Source organism: Bidens hawaiensis, unplaced genomic scaffold (genome assembly GCF_021521415.1).
Source record: "Bidens hawaiensis isolate Kalapana, Puna unplaced genomic scaffold, B.hawaiensis_p1.1 tig00004595_1, whole genome shotgun sequence".
NCBI lineage: Eukaryota > Viridiplantae > Streptophyta > Magnoliopsida > Asterales > Asteraceae > Bidens > Bidens hawaiensis.
The window spans coordinates 122,261-143,808 of NW_027491279.1; the positions used below are offsets into that span (position 1 = coordinate 122,261).

At 35.7% G+C, this 21,548-nt stretch overlaps 3 protein-coding genes across 3 annotated transcripts; all 3 read left to right on the forward strand.

Moving 5' to 3' along the window:
* Positions 1–6,999: 6,999 nt before the first annotated feature.
* Positions 7,000–7,612, forward strand: LOC143627015 (actin-depolymerizing factor 7-like). The gene is made up of 2 exons (XM_077096924.1): positions 7,000–7,265; positions 7,342–7,612. The coding sequence occupies exons 1-2, from the start codon at positions 7,024–7,026 to the stop codon at positions 7,490–7,492; spliced, it is 393 nt and encodes a 130-aa protein (XP_076953039.1). The 5' UTR covers positions 7,000–7,023; the 3' UTR covers positions 7,493–7,612.
* Positions 7,613–8,298: 686 nt separating this feature from the next.
* Positions 8,299–11,389, forward strand: LOC143627041 (receptor-like protein EIX1). The gene has a single exon (XM_077096943.1). It carries the CDS (start codon positions 8,299–8,301, stop codon positions 11,275–11,277), a length of 2,979 nt encoding a protein of 992 aa, XP_076953058.1. The 3' UTR covers positions 11,278–11,389.
* Positions 11,390–14,648: 3,259 nt separating this feature from the next.
* On the forward strand, positions 14,649–19,196 carry LOC143627042 (transmembrane ascorbate ferrireductase 1-like). Its single transcript, XM_077096944.1, has 5 exons — positions 14,649–14,809; positions 16,597–16,645; positions 16,746–16,921; positions 17,965–18,018; positions 18,711–19,196. The coding sequence occupies exons 1-5, from the start codon at positions 14,666–14,668 to the stop codon at positions 19,008–19,010; spliced, it is 723 nt and encodes a 240-aa protein (XP_076953059.1). The 5' UTR covers positions 14,649–14,665; the 3' UTR covers positions 19,011–19,196.
* The last annotated feature ends 2,352 nt before the right edge of the window (positions 19,197–21,548 follow it).

Sequence of the window (21,548 nt, forward strand, 5' to 3'; positions counted from 1 at the left end):
TTAATATGCTATAACATGTTAAGTTTAAGTTGATTTTGATGTGTACATATCACTTTCCTTTTTTTTTTTACTACTCTCTTTCATTAAAATAACAGAATGGTGATTGAGAATTGCAACATTTGGGAGAATTTGTGTTTGTATTTACTATTTTGTCAACCAAAGAATGAAATACAACTAACAGCTAATTTAAAACACTAACTACTATTCAACATATGATATTTGGCTTATTTACAGAAATAGTGTCTCTTATACAAAATTAATGGTTTATTGTTAAAAAACAACAAACATACATATACTATTGTAATTTAGAACTATACCAGTAAAAATCCCACTCATAGCAGGCATATTAATAGAGTCTCAAGATGGTGAGATGTAGACATACCTCTCCACCCTAAGAAATAGAAACGATGTTTCCAGTGAGACCCTCGACTTCATAAAAGACTTCCACAAAAAAAACATTGTACAAAAATATATAATGCTAGTGTGCTGGTGAATGATGGTTTCAAAATTGTAGAATTAGAAAACGTTAGTGCTAATATATGTGAGAGTAAAAACAAGGGTTAGATACAATATCATGAAAAACATAGAGGTTGAATTACTATAACACAACGGTACATATTCTCACCCCGTAATTCAATCTTATTTATATAATTAAACTATAAAACACTATATTTTTCTCTTTTCTGTTCAATTAAATATTATTTTTTATACTTTTTTCATTATAGCTTTCTCTCTTCTCTGCTTACAACCAATTCAACAAATATTAAAAAATAAATAGGGACAAACAAAGTTTCCCAAAATTTACATAAAATCACTACATTTTTTCTCTTTACTCTATAATTTATACTCACAGCCACTTAAACTCACCATATAATTTACAAACTCTCCTCACATAATTTAGAGGATGAGTTGAGAATGCTCTAAAGAGTATGCTCCATAAAGGTCCTTAACTTCAATCATATATGTCTTCACAAACGCCTAATTCGCTCATACCACGTGAGTTGGGATGGCCTCTACTCCTTTACCCCTCTATATTGAGAGTTTCCACTGCTATAACATATGCTAGTTATCACATTCCTTCTCTTCACATACCTACTAAATCAGCCCTACTATTCCCTAAAATCATTGTTTCTTATCTTATCTAACTTTGTGTCCCCACACATTCACCTCATTATCCTCATCTCTGATATGCTCACTTACATGTTTGTGTCTTCTTAATGACCCAACTAAATGTATCATATAACATAGTTGGTCGAACAACGTCCCTATAAAATTTCTCTGTTAGTTTAGCTAGGAAATTATTGTCACGCGGTAGTACGGTACCCTTGAGGCCACCCTCCACATACACCAGCCTTTCGAAACCGATTTGCTACATCACGATTTATGCCCCCGTCACTATGAAGAAATGATCCTAGATATTCGAACTTAGTTGCTTGAAGAACCACATCACCCTGGATAGTGATCTGGATACCACTAAAGTCAAAGTGAAAATAAGTACTCTGTCTTAAAACGACTAATCATAATGAGTGATTTTTAAAACCCAACCCTGATCACGATGAGTGATTTTCAGCCTGAAAAACATTTTTAAAATTTCAAACGATAATATCGTGTGTTATTTGTCAAAATATAACCACTTTAAAATTTCAGTAGGAACTAGGAAGTAAGCCGAATTAAATATCGCCTGTACGTTGTGTTGTGAATTTATATCATAATATAAATTTAATAAATACGATAATCGAGACGTACAACTACAAGAAAGAATATATTGATGACGATAATGATCTCTAAATAACTTCAACCAATTAAAAAATGTTCAAATTCATATCATGCAAAATATAATTAGCGGACTTGAAAAAAAAATACATAATTAAAACATTATTCATAATATATTTACATATAAATTATATGGTTGTTAACTTGTTATATTCAAACACCATTCATCTGGTGTATTAGCAACTCTATACGGCTCATATCTCACATGCCTGGCAAATGTACGCAAGGGGACATTATGATCGCTTTTTTTAGTCTACGAGTCGTATAACCTCTATATGAGCCATATAGGCTTACTGGATCATATAGACTCACTAACCACATCCGACTTATACGAGTCGTATAGGGTCTATGCGACCCATATGGACACAGTAGCGAACCCATGAATTATTTTCTTGGGGGCGACATCGGGACTTAACACCAATTTTAAGGGAGACAATCAGGATTTTCACATACAAATAACACTAAAAAAAAAATTTAACGTGGGCAGCCGCCCCTTCCAACCTAACACATAGGTCCACCCTTGTATGGACAAAGATTCCTCGACAAAAGACATAATTTTGTACTTATACGACTCGTATAAGCGTGTCTGATGTCCAAATAACCTATATAGTGTTTGAATAAGCTATGCCAAATTATATTATTATGTAAAGTGACTATATGGGGATGTTTGGTATTTCTTATTTTACTTCCTTATAACTTTTCATTAAGTTAATAAGTTATAAAAGTGTAACTTATAAAACTTTTCATCTCACAATATAAGCAGTCTCAAACACCTTATTATTTTTTAAAAAGTTTATACGTTATAAATTAGTGAAAATAAGCAATCTCAAACACCCAAGTATCCGAGAATTGTAAGGTAAGAAAAATGAAATATAGTAATTTGAAAACAAAAAGGTTTTCTAGTGAAAAAGTGAAAGCAGACAAACACATTAATATATTATTTAATTCACACGAGTAGCGTGACAAAAAACTAAAATTATATCACATACTGACTCACAGTGGCGGACCCAGGATTTTTTGCCAATGGGGTCCCATATTTTCGGTGTTCAAATTTTTCGGGTCGGTCGTTGTTCAGGTCGGGTCGAGGCGAAGAACATAATAAAAAACAATATCATAATAAAACTTTCTTTTCAATCATCACTACCTGAACGGGTCAAAATGGGTCGGGTTGACACATAAACACTTTGTTTTCCCTTTCTTAAACATTTTTGAGATAGAACCTAGATCCACCCTTTCATAAGCATGTGTTGAAAACCATTAACTTAAACTAGTGAAAAATAAAACTGATATTTTAAAGTGTTTGAATGTTTCTAAAGAAAACCATGCATAAAGTTGAAAACAATGATATGTATTTTAGAGGTGTTTGAATGTTTCCAAAGTTATCATTGCAACATTAGCAATCAAATGATTGATTAACACTAAAAATTAACACAAAAAACCAAAAACTGAGCCTTGTAAGACTTGAACACATGACCTTTCAAAGATAAAACAAGGGACTTTCCACCAGACCACATCAACATTAATAGTATGGGTTCCAAGTATTAAATCTTATGGGGTCCTCAAAAAATTTAATATACCGCTTCTAATAAATTTTTAAAAAACATTGGTGTCCCGGGACCCCGATCCACACTATGTGGGTCCGCCCCTGCTGACTCATGCAACCACACGACACACTGACAGATTTCTAACTGAAAAACTTGTCAAACTAACACCCCTACCCCACCACCATAACCCATCCTATATTAATCCAACATATCATCCATTGTTTGATGCATATACAATTAACAATATTATTATTACACACTAGATTTTTATTTTCATTTGTTGCAGCAGGTGGAAGCTTCCAAAGGGATCGCATTGATCCATATTAGTTTATATCTCACCATCATAATCCAACCATGGTGTCGGTTGATGATTTGGATCATGCGATCCTTTAGGTAGTTTCCATCATGACGCTGCATGACTCGGGTTTTTTCTCTATCTTTTACTTCATTCGGAGGTCATCATCTCTCTCTCTCTCTCTAAATGTTTGATAGGTATGATGCTAAAGAACTTGAATAGTTGAATACGATTCTTGCTTTGTTACATGTTTAGTAATTTGGTTATATAAATGTTTGTTAACTTCACAAAAAAATTATTTTTGTTGTATATTCGTATCATTTTCTTCAACTTGTTAAATAAGTAATATTTCTTGGCTTTTCTAAAAAAATATAAAAAAAAAAACCCTTTGATTTGGTGTTTTCAGAAGAATGCATCAAGAACTTAAAGACGGGGTTAGCTAACCCTATAATAAAATCATGTGTCGTACGATGATATAGAAAGTAATAATTGAACACTTAGTTTGGATTGATGTGACCATAAGGCTACCAATTTTGTGACATATTCATGAAGGTGATTAGTTGGGAGTCTTCGTAAGCCAGTTTAAACGATCAAATTGTCCAAATCGAAGCAAAGTGACTGGTTTGGGAAATATGTTGTTCGGTTTTGATGGATTATCGGTTTAAAGGTTCTGCCAGTAGTTAGGAATTTAGAACCAGTGTGTAAAGTGAACAATTTAACCTGTTTTTGTTTACCTGTCTTTTGCTTTTGGAGCAGGTGGTTGTAAATTTTTTTATTTTCTTTTTGAACCATTTTAAACTTTTTTTTTTCTTATCTTTTCATGTATCATTAGTTTTTGTATTTAAAATACTTGAATACAAAAACTAGCGTTTTCTATAAAAAAACATTCAAACCATCAAAACCAGCCGACACAACCAACACAGCATGCTTGATTTGTCGTTCTTTAAAGCTGTAGTTAGAAGTTCGATCTAGAACTTTTGTTAAAACCATCTGAAACTAACAATACACCCCTATATGTAGTTTCTATGCCTATAATAGTTATTTGCTATTGGGGATATTGATACATGATAGGACCTTCACCCTTTTGTATTCTGCTACATTTATGCTATTTGTGCATAAACCAAATATAGAGGGTGCTTCTTTGTATATATCTTGGGAATAATTGCATAATTTAGTTATAGTCCACATGACCATATGAAGTTGAAATAAGTAGCTTTTTTGATTATGCTATGTAAAATTTGAAATTTAAAATTTTAATTCGTTGTTTATTCTCATGTTTTGAATTTGATGTAAAGTTATTATTTTAATTGTTAAACTTGGAATGTACAATCATTTCGTTGTTCATTACAAGATTTATATATGATCAAACTCAATCCATTTGGTATCTCCATATCTACAATTGCACTAAAAATACTATCTTTTTATTCTCATTTTCTATTAAATAATATTTTTCTTATACTTTTATCATTACATTTTCTCTCTCATTCACTCACAACTACTTTAAAAAAACATTAAACATTTTATGGAGGTGAACAATGTGTTTTTCCAAATTTAACCATAAACAGTAATATATTCTCTCTTATTCTTCACAACCACTTTTAACCATCTCTAAAAAATGAAGAACCCCTCGTATAATTTAGAGAATGGATTGAGAATGCTAGCTATACGAGATATATATAACTATACTATGGGTGTGAATTAGTAGAAGTGTACAAAACCAGAATTTTGACCAAACTTGATCGTATTAAAACCGTTTTGGATCGAGCTAAAGAAAGTTAAAATTGGGTATGTCCAAAACTCCAAATTATTTGGATTAGAAACCGCTGAGGTGAAAATTGGTCCGGTTTTGGTTTAATAAGTTTCAACCAATATACTCAAACCAAATTCAAACTAATGGATCGGATTACTAGCGGTTTCACCACCAGTTCAGATCAGATACCAGTTTTGGATCGTAAGCCTGTTTGAACGTGCACGTCTAGGCATAAACTTAAACTAGTTATATAGAAGGAAAAAATTGTCTATTTATATAATGAAAGACGAACAAATTTACAAAATAATGGTTCTCTAGAAGAAGAAAAATGTTTCTAGAACATCAAAGTGTCTCATGGTTACATCATCATCGTACTCAGTAAATTACACTGATAACAAAGTTACGGTAGAGGAGGGTAAGATGTAGATAGCCTTACCTCTACCCCTAGGAATAGAGAGGCTGCTTCCAGTGAGACCCTCGGTTTGATAGTAGTTTTGCATCAAGCCTTGGACATAAGACACATAACACTTAACCATTAGGACATCTGCCGATTGGTGAAATTGGTGCATGTAACTTTTTCTTTCGGCCATCAAAGTCACCACATGATGCCTGATTAACTTTCCGCCACTTTTAACGTCATTTTCACGAAATTAATAAAATAACGTCAAAGTTAGTGTAATTTCGCTTTTCCCCACATGAGGGCCCACATATAATGTAACCATATGCATTATATTGTTACATACGTACATGTGTACTACTTATTAAAAAGCATTTTTTAAAAAAAGAAACTTGTAACGTTCTAAAACTAGTTAATTTTACTTGATCTTATCATATATAATTGTTAATAAAATTTGTCGTTGATGTGATTTGAGACCTAACGCAACTGTGTGCCTTTATCCCGTTAGTGAAGAAAAAGAAAGAAAACAAAAGATGCTTTTCATATATGGTCTATTTTATTGGCTTCTAAACAAGTAGTATTAATTTGTTTTGAAAACAATACTTTTGTTTCTATACATGCCTAACATGTTGGAGATAAAATGTGACATGTATGGTCATTAAAAGTTGGCCGATAATGATAAAAGAATGACGCCGTTCGTATCATGTCGTTTGTGGGTTTTTGGTCTCGAGATGCTAAGTTGAAATCAATGTAATTGATAGTCACGCGCGTTATATTTTTGAAAGATATCAGCTATAACTATCACGTGTTACAAGAAACACGTCACATGCAATTTGTTCATCTAAACAAGTCAGCCGGGTCGGTTGGTACATGGTTGTAACAAAGTTGTAAATGAGACGAGTCTTCGCAAACATATCAAGTTTAATTAATAATACGAATAATGAAGGGTGAACCATAAGAAGCTGAAGACAATTTCTAACCCCTAAAAATGGTTACATCCTCCACAATTTCATGAGAAAAACTTTGATTGTTATCCAAATTTGAAGGATTCATTTCATACTCATTGTTTTTCTTTTTGCACTTTTGTTTTTTATCACCTAATTAATTCCCTAATCACACCACAAACCATGGTATGCATCTCTTCATAATATTGTTATAAACTATGTTTTGTTTTGTGTGGATCATGATCCCATTTGATTTTCCTTTTTATGTTGTTGGTTTTGCATCATAATGATTGGCATATCAGGCGAACGCGGCGTCTGGAATGGCTGTTAAGGATGATTGTAAGTTAAAGTTTCTCGAATTAAAAGCTAAACGAAACTACCGATTTCTGATCTTCAAGATTGTGGACCAACAAGTGACGGTTGACAAGATCGGTGGCCCTAATGAAAGCTACGAGGATTTCACAAACGCACTCCCTAGAGATGAATGCCGTTATGCTGTATTTGACCTTGACTTCACAACCGATGAAAATGTTCAGAAAAGCAAGATTTTCTTTATTGCATGGTACACGTAAAACGACATCACCTACATAGCCATTGATACTCGTTTTCTAAAATAACAATTTATTTATGTATCTTAGGTCACCAGATACATCAAAAGTGAGAATGAAGATGGTATATGCGAGTTCCAAAGACAGATTCAAGAGAGAACTAGACGGGATCCAAGTCGAGTTGCAAGCCACAGATCCTAGTGAGATGAGCTTCGATATTATAAAATCGCGAGCAATTTAAGCGATTAAGATTTTGGTTAATTATGAACCATCATTCCTTAATGCCAAATTTTTTAACCTTTTTCTTAAATTTATAGTCATTTTTTCTATAAGAAATAGTGTAATGCAAACTTACTATGACTTTATTGTTATATATTCATAATCAATTTGTATATTTCAAACTCAAAGTTGGTGGATCTTCTTTTGGTTCGTAGGGTATTTTTCAGGTTAAGGGTGTATTTATAGTGAGCTGCGCTCAAAACCTGACCAAGTTTCGTAACTTTCTCGAATCTGATGCTGGCTGCCGCGCGACGAGAAAAGGGGAGCTAGCCGTGCGGCGCGGCGTGCTCCATATGGGGGCCGGTCCGACCGGTTCTCCTTCCGGTTCATTTCCTGATGCGTTCCAGCTTCTCGTTTAGGCTTATTTTGACTTGTTTTTCGCCCTTTTCAACTACGATCAACTTCGGAACCTACAAAACACAAATATGTTAGTAGTATACAAATTTTAACTAAAAACGAAAAAAAACTAATTAAATATTATATAAAATATACAAAAAATATATATATATATATTTATCATTATATCAGTAATGCAAACTTACTATGCCTTTATTGTTATATATTCATAATCAATTTGTATATTTCAAACACAAAGTTGGTGGATCTGCTTTGACTTTTGACCTTGAGATGTAAAACCAAAGTTTGACTTTTATGAGTTCCGTGTATTAAAAGAGTCAACGTGTATATTCGTTGACCGAGTTTATGCAATATGCTAATATGGTGTCATCTTGTATAAACTGCAATCAATAAGGTTAAGCTTGACTGATCATGGCTGCGAGTGCGCGGCTATCGGGTAACGCTTTCGTTCTATTCGTCATCTTTGCAAGCGCAAACATCAGTTTCGGTTGCTTAGAACACGAAAGGCGGGCTCTTATAAGTTTTAAAAACAGCCTAACTACATCATACGGTCCTGACCGACTATCATCATGGACCGGAAACAACTGTTGTTGGTGGCTCGGTGTGGGCTGCAATAACGCCACACGACACGTGACCAGCCTTGATCTCCGAACCAATGGTGACCAGTTAGAGGGACACGAGTTGAGCTCGAGTTTGACCGAGTTGACTCATTTAAGACACTTGGATTTAAGTGGGAATTCTTTTGGTAACAGCCCGGTTCCCGAGTTCATCGGGTTGATGACCCGGCTCGAGTATCTGAATCTTTCTTTCGCAGGCTTTTCGGGTGTTGTCCCACATCAAATAGGAAAACTTTCGAGTTTGCGTGTACTTGATCTCGGTGATCATCATGGTGGTAGCCTGGAACTAATTGTTGATGATTTTGCTTGGTTTTCGGGTCTTACGTCACTCGAGTATCTTGATTTAAGTCGAGTGAATGTTACGGGTGCACAAGATTTCGATAAGGTACTGTTTTATAAGACTCCTTCTTTACTAGAGTTACACTTGTCGAATTGCGAGCTTTCGAATACTCATTTCGATAATACTCATCTTGATTCTAATCTTACGCGTTCGAGTATACGAACACTTGATCTTAGTTCGAATTTGTTTGAAGGAAAGTCCCCAATATTTTTACAAAACTTGACAACTTTAATGTTTCTTGATCTTTCAAACAACAAACTCAATTCCACTATTCCTTTTATGAAAAACATTGTTGAACTTAATCTCGCAAGCAACGGATTCGTGGGTACGCAAGAAACCGGGGTGTGGAGGCTTTGCGAGTTAAAACATTTGGATCTTTCGTTTAATTACATGGAAGGCCGACTCACCATACCGTCTGGCTGCAGCCGGTATGGACTCGAGAGACTGCTTTTAAGCGAGAACAAGTTAACTGGCGAAATCCCGACATCTCTAGGAAGGCTTACAGCTTTAAAAGTATTGTATCTTGATTACAACTTGCTGACAGGACACATTCCGGAAGATATAGGAAACTTAACGAGTTTAACGGAGTTAGTTCTAACGGGAAACCAATTAACGGGGGTAATTCCTATGTCTTTAGGAAATCTAGTGTTGTTACGACGACTAGATTTATCCGAAAACTTGTTAAACGGGACGATTCCGTTCTCAATCGGACGGTTAATAAATCTAGAGATGTTGTATTTGAGCTGGAACTCGTTGTCTTCGATTCCATTCTCGATAGGAAACATGTCACAGCTTCGGTTTCTTGATTTATCGTCAAATTTATTACACGGGTCTGTTCCGGATTCCATTGGACAACTTTCGAAGCTTCGGTTTCTTGATATATCCAACAACTCTTTATCTGGTTTAGTAACTGAAGCACACTTTGCAAACACATCAAACTTAATACATTTGGCTGCAATCTCAAACCACTTGTTAAGCTTCAAGATTTCACCCGATTGGAATCCGCCTTTCCAACTACGAAACGTTATTCTCACATCTTGCAAAATTGAATCAGCATTTCCTCCATGGATTCAAACACAAAAGCATCTAACAATTCTGATGCTTTCAAACACTAGCATTTACGGACCGCTTCCTGACTGGCTTTACAACCTACCTATCATACCGGTCTTGGATCTCTCGCATAACTTTCTCAACGGTCCGATAACAAACCTCCCATCAAACCAAACAGCCAAGTCACCCGAGCCACCCGGGACTTTTATAGAACGATTAGTCGGGTATGATATAGAGTCTGGAGACTCAAGATTGTTGCTTCTTAAGAACAATCTTTTCAACGAGTCGATTCCAGACTCATTTTGTAACACTCCAGATATAGCTATTCTCGATCTTTCAAGAAACTCGCTGTCCGGTAATCTTCCAGATTGTTTAGGAAACTTCAGTGAAATGTATATCATGATATTAAATTCCAACCGGTTATCGGGAACGATTCCAAGCTCATTAGGGAAACTTAGCTCCATACAATGGATAGATATAAGCAAGAATGCTTTCCATGGAGAACTCCCAAATTCTCTAGCGAATTGCACGAGCTTAAACGTTCTTGATCTAGGCGAAAACAGGCTCTCTGGAACCATACCGAAATGGTTCGGAGAAAACATCCAGTTCCTGGTTGTTCTCAGGCTGCATAACAACAACTTCATCGGTCGAATTCCAGAACAATTGGGTCAAAGTTCGGAACTTCAAATCATGGATTTTGGAGATAATAATTTAACCGGGACAATCCCTCGTTGCTTCCAAAATTTGCGTGGGATGACCGGAGGTGACTCCAACTTATACGCGTTTTCCGGGTTTGAGCAGAGTGTGTTTCAGGTAATGGGAGGGATACTGCTCGAGTACACAACGATAATGCGATACGTGATTAATTTAGACCTTTCGAATAATAATCTGGCGGGAGAAATACCCAAGGGCTTAACATCTCTTTCAGGATTGCTCGGTCTTAACTTGTCGAACAATCATCTCAGCGGCAGGATTCCTGATAAAATTGGAAACTTGAGTTCGTTAATGTCCCTTGATCTTTCTGCAAACAATCTTTCAGGGATGATCCCGCAGAGTCTGTCGTCTTTGACTTTCCTTAGCCACTTGAACTTGTCATACAACAACTTATCGGGCCGGATACCAACTGGAAAGCAGCTGCAGACGCTCGTTGAACCTTGGATATATGCTGGCAATAACGGGCTTTGTGGCAGTCCTTTACCGAAGAGTTGCAGCCGTGTTGAAGTCTCTGCTGTGCAGCCGCAGAATATCAATGATGATGTAGAGAACATATGGATTTACAGTATAGCGAGCGGGTTCACGACGGGGTTTATTGGGATTTTGGGAATTCTGGTGCTTTTCAAGAGATGGAGACTTGCATTTTTTAGTTTTTGGAGGTTTACATAAGCAAAAAAGAAAAATGGAAATTGACTTGTGTTAACTGTGTTACTATTGTAAAATATAATCTTTGGTTGTGTTATAAAGAAGTTGATGATGCTAACTAGAATGAGAGTAAACCAGCGCTTCGCGGAGGGTTACTTATAATTTCGAGCTATATTTTGCGGCTAAGGTTCTAAATATATGATTCAATGTAAAAACCAACTTGACTGTAGGTTCTAAATGCTAACAATTCACTGTTCTAATGATATAAGTAGTTAATATTGCAGGCGTTACAACATATGAAGAATAAGGCGTTATAATCGAGTAGAGCCATAGCATATAGGTGACTATTTAACAATGTCGTAGACGTAAAACACAGTTCACAAACATGTTGGTCCAAAGTACCATTTAAAAACCCAAGATTAGGCCTGTAAACGAACCGAAAGAACATGAACAAGGGCATGTTCGTGTTCGTGTTCGTTCATTTAACTTTAAACGAACATGAACACTTGATCGAACACATATTTTGTGTTCGTGTTCATTTATTTAAAAAAATGAACATGTTCGTGTTCGTTTATGTTTGTTTGTTTTAAATCTAAACGAACATTTTGTTCACGAACATAAATGACATAACTGAACAAAGATAAACAAACATAAATGAACATATATGAATGAAGAACACGGATCCGATCCCCAGGTATGGGTCCTGGATCCAATGAGTCTACAGGGTAGAGTATGGTAATCACCACTAAGATATGAGTAAGACTTCCTAAAGTCCAGTGACCGGAACCTGCAAAACAGACGTGAGTCTCGTTACAGGAAGGACAAGAGGGGGGGGGTCTTCCTGTAACCCACCCTCCGGCGTGAGAATCAGTAACGTTCGTAAATGGAGAAAGTTTTGAAGTAAACAGACTAAGTGTAGTAAGAATGCAAGTGAGTGAATGAATACCTCATACCGTTTGACAAGGTTTTTATAGCCGAAGGATGTAGGAAGGTGGTTGGGCCAGCTGTCCTCTTCCAGAAGATCTTTGATAACTGCCTGGACGCGTGTCCTCTTGTGATAGGTTGAGCTATACGTCCTATGTGCATGGGTATAACAACCTGGACACGCGTCACCCAATGATTGGATGGATTGCACCCTGGCCATGTGCACGGTTATAACAAACTGGCCAGGTGTCCTTTATTTATTGGCTGTTCAGTCACGTATTCCCCAAGTAAGAGTCATGAACCATCTTTTAGAGAGTATTTGAGTGATGACAGCTGTCCCGCTGACATTGTCTTCCGGATGTTTAGGCGGACAGATATCCCGTCCTGCGGATGACCTTTGAGGATGCCAGGATGCTTCCGCGCATGTTGTGAGGACGTTTTTCCTCACTCATGATATGCGGGTGGTCCATGTGTCCCGCGGGTGACTTATAAGAGGGTTCTCTGTGACCCGCGGGTGGTACTTAAGGGTATTTGGGTCTTTTTTGGTACCCTGCCTCTACAATGAACAAATGTAAATGAACACAAACAATGAACATATATGAACACACTTAAATAAACACAAATGAACAAATATAAAACCATTAAGTAGATATCTCTTCCGGATAATGTTTAATTACTTGCTACTAACATGTAAATGAACATAGATAAACGAACGTTCCTGAACATAAAATGAACGAATAAAACACGTGTTCATGTTCGTTCGTTTAATTAAGCGAACACAATTGTTTTGTTTATGTTCGCTCGTTTATTATATAAAGAAACATAAACAAACTTTCGGTTCGTTTAAAGGCCTACCCAAGATAGATGAGGTTAAAAGTAAGGTTGAAAGTGGAAAAGTGGTGAGGTTAAAAGTAAAAAGGTGTTTTGTAACCAATTTGTAAAATTCTAAAAGTTTTGTAACCAAAGTTGTAAATCTATATTTTTTGTGCAATTTGTAAAAGGGTAATAGTCTTGGGACCAAACTTTAAAAGCTAAAAGTCATATGACATAAGTTTAAAAATGTGAAAGTTCGAATATAAAAGTTCAAATGATAATCGACAAATGTGTGGTGATAAAAGTACAATGAACAAAAGTTTGATGACAAAAGTATAAAGAACAAAAGTTATTTTATGATGATAAAAATGTAAATAATAAAAGTTTATAAGTTGCATTTTAATGTATACTTTGGTGATTGGGGGAGATTATTAACTTTCTAATTTTATTTTTGTAAGGTAAATGCCTCCACTTCGTGTATGTCTTTCTCAAGTTGAAACATTTTGGATACTTTCGTTGTGTCTAAGAATTCTTCAAACAAATGCACATTTCCATCACCGCAAGAGTTAACAGCTTAATCTTTAATTAATAAAACACTGTAATTTGTAAAAAAAAATGAGTTCATAGCCACCCCATAAGCTTTAGAGTTTTGGCGATTACTAAATCACATGCCATAACCGCTATGATCGAAAATTTGGATTCATTCCTTTTCAACCAAGCTAAAATATCAATGTTTGAGCATTTAAGATAGATATCAAAATGTTTGAGCTACAATTCATCCATCAATGTTTAACATTTGAAGTACAAAATTGACTTGAGGTAAAAACTATGTAATAATCTTCAAAAATGTCCATTTTGACCACGGTAATTTTCAAAATGTTCATACATATCCCATCGATTCTATTATGTCCAGCTCAAAACCAACCAGCTCGCTCTTTTTTTCTAACCCAATGATTAAGCGACACATGTCAAGAATGTTTCCCCATCGGCCCCTTGTTTTCTGACTCTTTCGACAAAAAATGGTCCAGGCAACACCTGGTTTTTTCAAATCTAGGCGCCGAGTGGATTTATCTAGGTGATGGTTGACTTTTCTAGACACCAAATGTATTTTTCTTGGCGGTGCGCCTAGATTAATCCAGTAACCTTCTGGATTTTAAAAACCCCTTGCCGCCTAGAAAATTCCACCTGACGTCTAGATTAAAAAAAAACAGGCGGCGCCTGAAACATTTTTGTCGAGTGAGTCAAAAAACGATGCGCAATAGGAAACATTCTTGACAGATGTTACTCTTGAGTTGGACATAATGAAACTGATATGATTTGTATAGACGCCTTGAGAATTACCATAGTTAAAATAAACATATTTATTATTTTCTCATAAAAAACAATTAATTATTAAGAAAAATAAAAAGAGAGAATAAATTCACGTATTGATTGGGTAGGTAACGCAGCCCGGCGTACAAGTCTACACGATTACCCAACACCACCAATCCACGTGGACATCCATCTCGTACCTACCCCTCAACGCCACGTCGATCTTCACCCCAATCCAACGGTCAACCAAATCTTCGATCCAAAGGAAAAGATATCATTATTACTTACGTTCTTTATCCACTACAAAACTGAGAAACAAAGCTTCAAAGAAGAAGAAGAAGAAGAAGAAGAATACAAATACAACATGGGGTTGCAGTTCAACGCGTTGCATCTGTCGTACGTGGTGCACGTGCTGGGTGTTGCTGGTGCGGTTATGGTTCTCGTTTGGAACATCTCCTTTAGAGGCGGCTTAGCTTGGGAGTCATCTAACAAGAATCTCATCTTCAACGTAAGCCTTTTTGTATTATTATTATATAAGTTTATGGTTTCATGCCAGTTTGAGGGGTTACGTTTTAATAAGTTGTTAAATCCACCATTCTTTGATTTGTTACTCTAATAAGTTGCTTCAATATTATTAACCCACCATCATTATTTGAGGGCAAAGTTAGTAACTTACCCCCTTAATCAAATAAGTTAAAAAAACCATAAGCTTTTTCAAATTAGCTTATATAAGCTTATAAGCATAAGCTAAAAAAGCTAAACCAAACACCAAATTAAGCTTATTTTGAAAAAAAAAAAAAAAAAAAAAAAAGCTAAAAAAGCTAGGCCAAACACCCCTGAGTTTGTGAGTTGTTTGATTTAATTCTAACGAAACGAATTGGTTAGTTTTAGTGTTGATTATTGACAAAAGTGAATTTAAGGGTTTATAATTTGCATCTCATCTAATTATTATTGACCTTTGTTGACTGTTTTAATACAAGGATTTAAGTGATCTGACTTTGCCTTTTAAGAGTGTATATTAAGGGTGCAAATGACTCAAGCCGCTCATTTAAAAGCTCGATCGAGGGCGAGCTAAAAGTGAGCTCGTTTAATTAACGAGCTTCAGCCGGCTCGCGAGTTTTAACTAGCATGCCATTTATATAATTTTTAAATATGTTTTAACAATTATTAAAATGTAATGAAAAAATAACTAAATAATAAATATGATTTTATACATAAAATTATTATTGGAAAAAAACATAAAAAAATAATTATAAATAAATAAACATTAATTAATAAATAGTTAACGAGCCAAGCCAAATTCGAGCTTTGAAAATAGAGCTTGACCCAAGTCGAGCTCGAGCTCCGTGTAAATTAAATGAGCCTTAGGCCATACGTAGTGGGCGAACTTTTGGGGCGAATTCCGGCGATTTGGGGCGCGAACATCGCCCCCTGGGCGAATTGGGAGGGGGGGGGTCTCGCTTGTGTGTTGTTTGTGTGTATATTATTATTATATATATATGTATATATATATGGGGCTACAACACCATTACACCCCAAAAACAAAAACCCACCCTTTGCTGACTGGGCGCAAAACGCCCCATTTTGTAGCCCCTCCACTACACATAGCCTTAGTGTATACGTTTGTGTCAATTAGGCTTTACTAATGTTGTGGGTTCAAGTTTGCTGGATCTTAATGCAACCCATTACCCAACTCTATAATATCATGGTGCAATCAAGATTTGTTGAAATAAGTTGTGAATGTGGGTAAATATGCATGTCCTGTTTCTTTGTTGCTTCTTGAAATAGGGCTGGACAATTTTTGACACGGGCCTGGAGTTAAACAAGTTTGGGTTTTAACTTAACAAGTTTCATGTCTCTGTTTAAATTCGTGTCAATTAACCTGTTAATGATCTGCTTAAACATGTTTATATTTTTAAATTGAAAAGAAATAAAATAAAATATGTGCCATACTTAGTAGATGTTATGATTTGAATCAGACTTTTATAGATTTATGTTACAGATATGTTAAGGATTATGTAATAATTAAGACTTACGAACTTTTGGCAACTTTTGTAATAATTAGGACGTGATATTTATCGTGTCTCTAAACAAGTCATGTAGTGTAACATGTTTCTAAACAGGTTCATGCAAGTGTTAGGAAAAAAAATGACACGATTAGTTATCGTGGCGTGTTTGTGTCTGGCACCACATTTAATCGTGTCTTATCTTGTCGTGCCTAACTAGTTATGCCATCCCGACGTTATAATACATGATTAATTTAAAGTATTTCTTAATTATTATGTTATTTACCAGGTCCATCCAGTTCTGATGCTTATTGGTTTGGTTATCTTGGGTGGTGAAGGTTACATTATACAATCTTATTTTATACATTCCATCAACAACTATTTGAACTATGATTCATATTTATATTTATTTTTGTTTTTAACTTTTGTAACAAGCAGCTATAATAAGCTACAAAGCTCTTCCTTTCAAGAAGGCTGAGAAGAAGCTTATTCATCTTATCTTGCATGCCATAGCCCTGGTACTTGGTATTATTGGGATCTATATGGCATTCAAAAACCACAACGAAAGCGGTATCGCAAACGTATACAGTTTACATTCCTGGCTTGGTGAAGAGGTAGGTCCCAGCAGAGCCCAGTTGGACCCGCATGACTCACCTTGAAAAGGGACGTCTGCGCAGTTGAACCCGCAAGACTCCTTAACGGACGTCTGCGCGGTTGAACCCGCAAGACTTAACTAAAGAGACGTCTGCGCAGAAACCAACTGGATCAGCAGGACCCACCACGCTCAGAGACGTGACGTCCTTACGCGCAGTACGTAAGCTGTTCCCGCAGGAAACGCCTCCCAATGGTTTCCAAGTACTCCGCCTGTTCCCGCAGTTACGGATACCAGCCATCAGGGAAGGCTACCCGCGCAGCATGGCTACACGCACAAGGCTTAACTCTCATAATAATTCAGTAGTCACCTGAAGAAGGAATGAGCAAGCCGGGAACAATCCCGCACAAGGGCGGGAGGGGGAATACTCCCGCCCAAAAGCCAGTCCGTACGATACGGGAAGATCTTCTGTACTGTACCTGACGAGGCATGGGCAAAAGATCTGACTAAAGATACGACAGCTTATTGACAACAGTATGGCGAGCAGCATGCTCCTGTACTGTATGTCACTATTAGCCGCTGCCTACTCACCAACTCCTGTCATACCACGTGCATAGCCGGCAGTTGGTGGAAAAGGAATAGTACACAGCAGGCCTGGTCACTATCAGCCGCTGCCTACCCACCAACTACCAGCAGGGCACGTGCGTAGGCCACTGTTGGTAGAACAGGAATACTATTCAGCCGGCCACACCTCCTTGGAAACCTACCTTCGGCTATAAATACCCCAAATGGTATGACCATCTCATCTTATCATATCTTATCACATTATCATCATATTATACCTGATATCTGCTCTAGCAATCTCTTAATATACATTTATATTTAAAGAGCAATCTAGTCTGATTCTCACGCCGGAGGGTGGTCACAAGGAGGAACCCCCCCCTTCTCAGTGACAAGCTCACGGTGTCTGTTTTGCAGGTTATCAGAAGAACCATCTTTGCCGGGTCTAACCCCTCGTGGGAAACATCTATCTAACCCCCAGGTTACCCGTAATCTGCCCGGGGTCCGGTTAGTGTTTCTTCACTTGGTATCGGTATCATCGTTCTTTACGATATTCAGGTAACCTGTCATTTATTCAACATTTTTCGGTTATAATTGTATTAAAATGTATATAATGGGTCAGAATGGGTCAAACTAAAAAAAGAAAATGATTGAAACGAGTCAAAACGGGTTGACATTTCTTAAAGTTTTTTTTTAATGGAACGAGAAAACAGAGGAAACTTTTTAGTACCTTTACTTTTTTAGTTTTTGATTTATATTTCGAGTTGTGATTTTTTAATTATGTTTTTTAAATTTTTTAATGAGGGGTTTTTGAAATATGTCAAAATGGGTTGAGATTTCAAAAACCCCTCATTAAAAAATTCAAAAAAAAAAATAATTAAAAAACTATAACTTAAAACAAAAATCAAAAACTAAAAAAGTAAAAATACTAAAAAGTTTTCTCCATTTTTCTCGTTCCATTAAAAAAAAACTTTAAGAAATGTCAACCCGTTTTGACTCGTTTCAATCATTTTCTTTTACATATTTCAAAAACCCCTCATTAAAAAATTTAAAAAACATAATTAAAAAATCACAACTCGAAATATAAATCAAAAACTAAAAAAGTAAAGGTACTAAAAAGTTTCCTCTGTTTTCTCGTTCCATTAACAAAAAAAAATATATAAAAAAATAAAAAATAAAAAATAAAAAAACTTGAGAAATGTCACCCCTAGTTGTATTGTAAGACTAATATGCAAAATTCATTTGAGCAGTGGATTTACGGTTTTTTGGTGTTTTTCTACCCGGGCGGAACTGCTGATTTAAAAAAAGAGTCGCTTCCATGGCACGTGTTGTTTGGGATATTTTTGTACACTTTGGTTGTTGCAAATTCAGCACTCGGGTTTCTTGAAAAGTTAACGTTTTTGGAGAGTTCGGGGATTGAAAAATATGGTTCCGAGGCTTTTCTGGTTAACTTCACTGCCATCGTTGCGATATTGTATGGCACGTTTGTACTGCTGACCGCACTTTCTCGTGGCCCTGAGGAAGACAACCACAGCTATTCCGCTATATAATTTGTGTTTTATGTATTAAATGTTAATTATTGTTACCTACAGACTACAGTTGCAACTGTGCTTGGTTGCTGTATTATTTGAACATATATATGACTATTGCATATATTATGTTATGTATGTTGTCTTTTGAAGTTAAGCAAACTTGTCTTTCTAAGTTCTGTTAATGTATCAGTCATATACTTGTGTAACATGTGATGATATAATCAGATAGCCAGATAAGTGTGTGAATTCATCGACTTAATTCGGCCAAACACGTTTTCCCTGCTACCGACAACTAACAGTAACTGTTGAAAAAATTGACTGTCATTTGCCAGTAGTCAATAATTAGAATTATTTAAATCAAAATTTTCTTGTGTAAACATATGTTTTATAGGTTTCAGGATCAAATGCAAATACTTCTTAACATAATATTATCTGTGTCATGTTGTATTTGTGTTCGAGTTCATGTGTCAATGTTTCAGGATGTCTTGTATTCGTGTCAAATTTTTAGGTCTTCGTTGTCGTTTGGTTAATCGCACAACCCACAAATACTACCCATTTGACTATCTCAATATGAGATGGAGCGTGTTGTCATCAAATCAAACACAAGAATATACACATGTATAAAACAAACATGTGTTCGGGCTTCCTGCTTAGTGGTAGCCCGTTGCTTCTCCTAGAAGACATCGTTGGTTCAAGCTTTGGCGTCTGCATCACCTGGATGTTGAGTAGGGGTGCAAACGAGTAGAGTCGATCTAAGCCCGAGCTCGGCCCGTTTAACTTACACAGAGCTCGACCTTGGCTCGTTTCGAGCTCTATTTTCAATCTCGAGCTCGGCTCGTTTAATATATATCAGTTATTTTTTAAATAATTATAATTTTTTTTTATATTTTTTTAATTATAATTTATGTATAAAATAATATATGTTATTTAGTTTTATTTTTTTTCATAACGTTATATGTATTAATAAATAATTATTAAATATATATTTTAAAAACTATATAAATGACAGATCCGTTTAGCCTCGCGAGCTGGTTCTAGCTCGATAAGTGAAACTCGGGCTTGGGCTCGTTTATTAAATGGGTTTACTTTTAAGCTCTGACTCTGGCTCGATTAAGCTCGGCTCGACCAAGCTGTTTAACGAGCCAAGCTCAAGCAACCTGACTCGTTTGTTCCCCTTCTGTTGAGGTTTCTATCTACGTGAGGGTTTTCGAGTCAAAACACTCGAACCTGAAATATCAAATAATTAAAGACGGTTGAAATCCCGACACATGTAAACTCGGAAAAATGGTGGTTAAAAGAAAACAAAATATTGATGTTGAATTGGACAAACGACATATTAAATAACGTGACAACTGTGTGATAGGAATAGATCCCCAATGAATTCAAAAGCCTATCTATCTGTCCACGCGCCCATTGATTTCAACTTGTAAATTCCACTAGAGAATCTCTTTTCTATAATTGTGCCAAAAAGACCTTCATCTATTGTAGAAACTAATCTAAACATATGTTCATTACAAAAGTAAACACATGTCTTACCATTGGAGTTGAATAGTTGATGGTCTATTTGCAAAGACAAAAAAGTCTTTAAATACCTGGATTTGAAAGGGGGGTCATAAGTTTAAGTCTCGTAGACAACAATTATTGAAAAGAAATTCGCTATTCAAAACGAATAAAGAAAACCAAAATTACTAAGTAACTGAAAATCACTTCTTAATATCGCATACATGAATTGTGATCTACACGGCAAAAGTCACGCATCGTTAAAAACTTGAAAAAAGGTTAATTTTAAATCCAGATAACGAAATGTTAGACATTGTGATTATATTAAAAGGCTAACGTTATATTCAGCTTTAAATCGTCGTGTTTTTACATCTGGAGTGCGATCCGCCACTAAGGGTTTATGTTGTTGCCTATCTATGTTTCTAGATTGACTATTCTAAGTTGAGTTAAAAGGAAGACACGGTATTAAAAAAAGTGATTTTTACACAACTACAATTGATTGGTATACCACAAGTTCATAATGTAACATTTTAGTGTGTGAAATAGTTTTAATAATGATATACAAAATGTGTCCTTTAAAAAATGAGTCAATTAATGATACACATTTTGGGGCATATATGTTGTGGTTCGAAAGGCTATCTCCATCCAGATGATTATAGCAAATCAAAGATCAACCGTATTATGCAGGACAGGCATAATGGTTTGTAGGCCTAAAATTAACTAAAGCATTGAGGGCTTTTTAAAGCGTATAGCTATAGAATTAGAGAGTATCTATGAATTATGGAATATGCATGATATACAAACTTTCATTTTAGATTGTGACCCTATAAAACTGGAGGCCTAAAGCCTTAACCTTATTTGGTTTACCCATAAGACGACCCTAATATTATGATTATCATATATTGAATTTGTAATTTACAACTAAATAAAACTTAAGGCTAGAAATGTAAAGTAACAATAGCTGATGCCCTTCTTTACAATTACTTGCTTGAAAAAGAATCTGCATCTCTGTGTTTCCTTGGAATAGTAGTCTTGTGAGTTGGTGATAGTCATTAG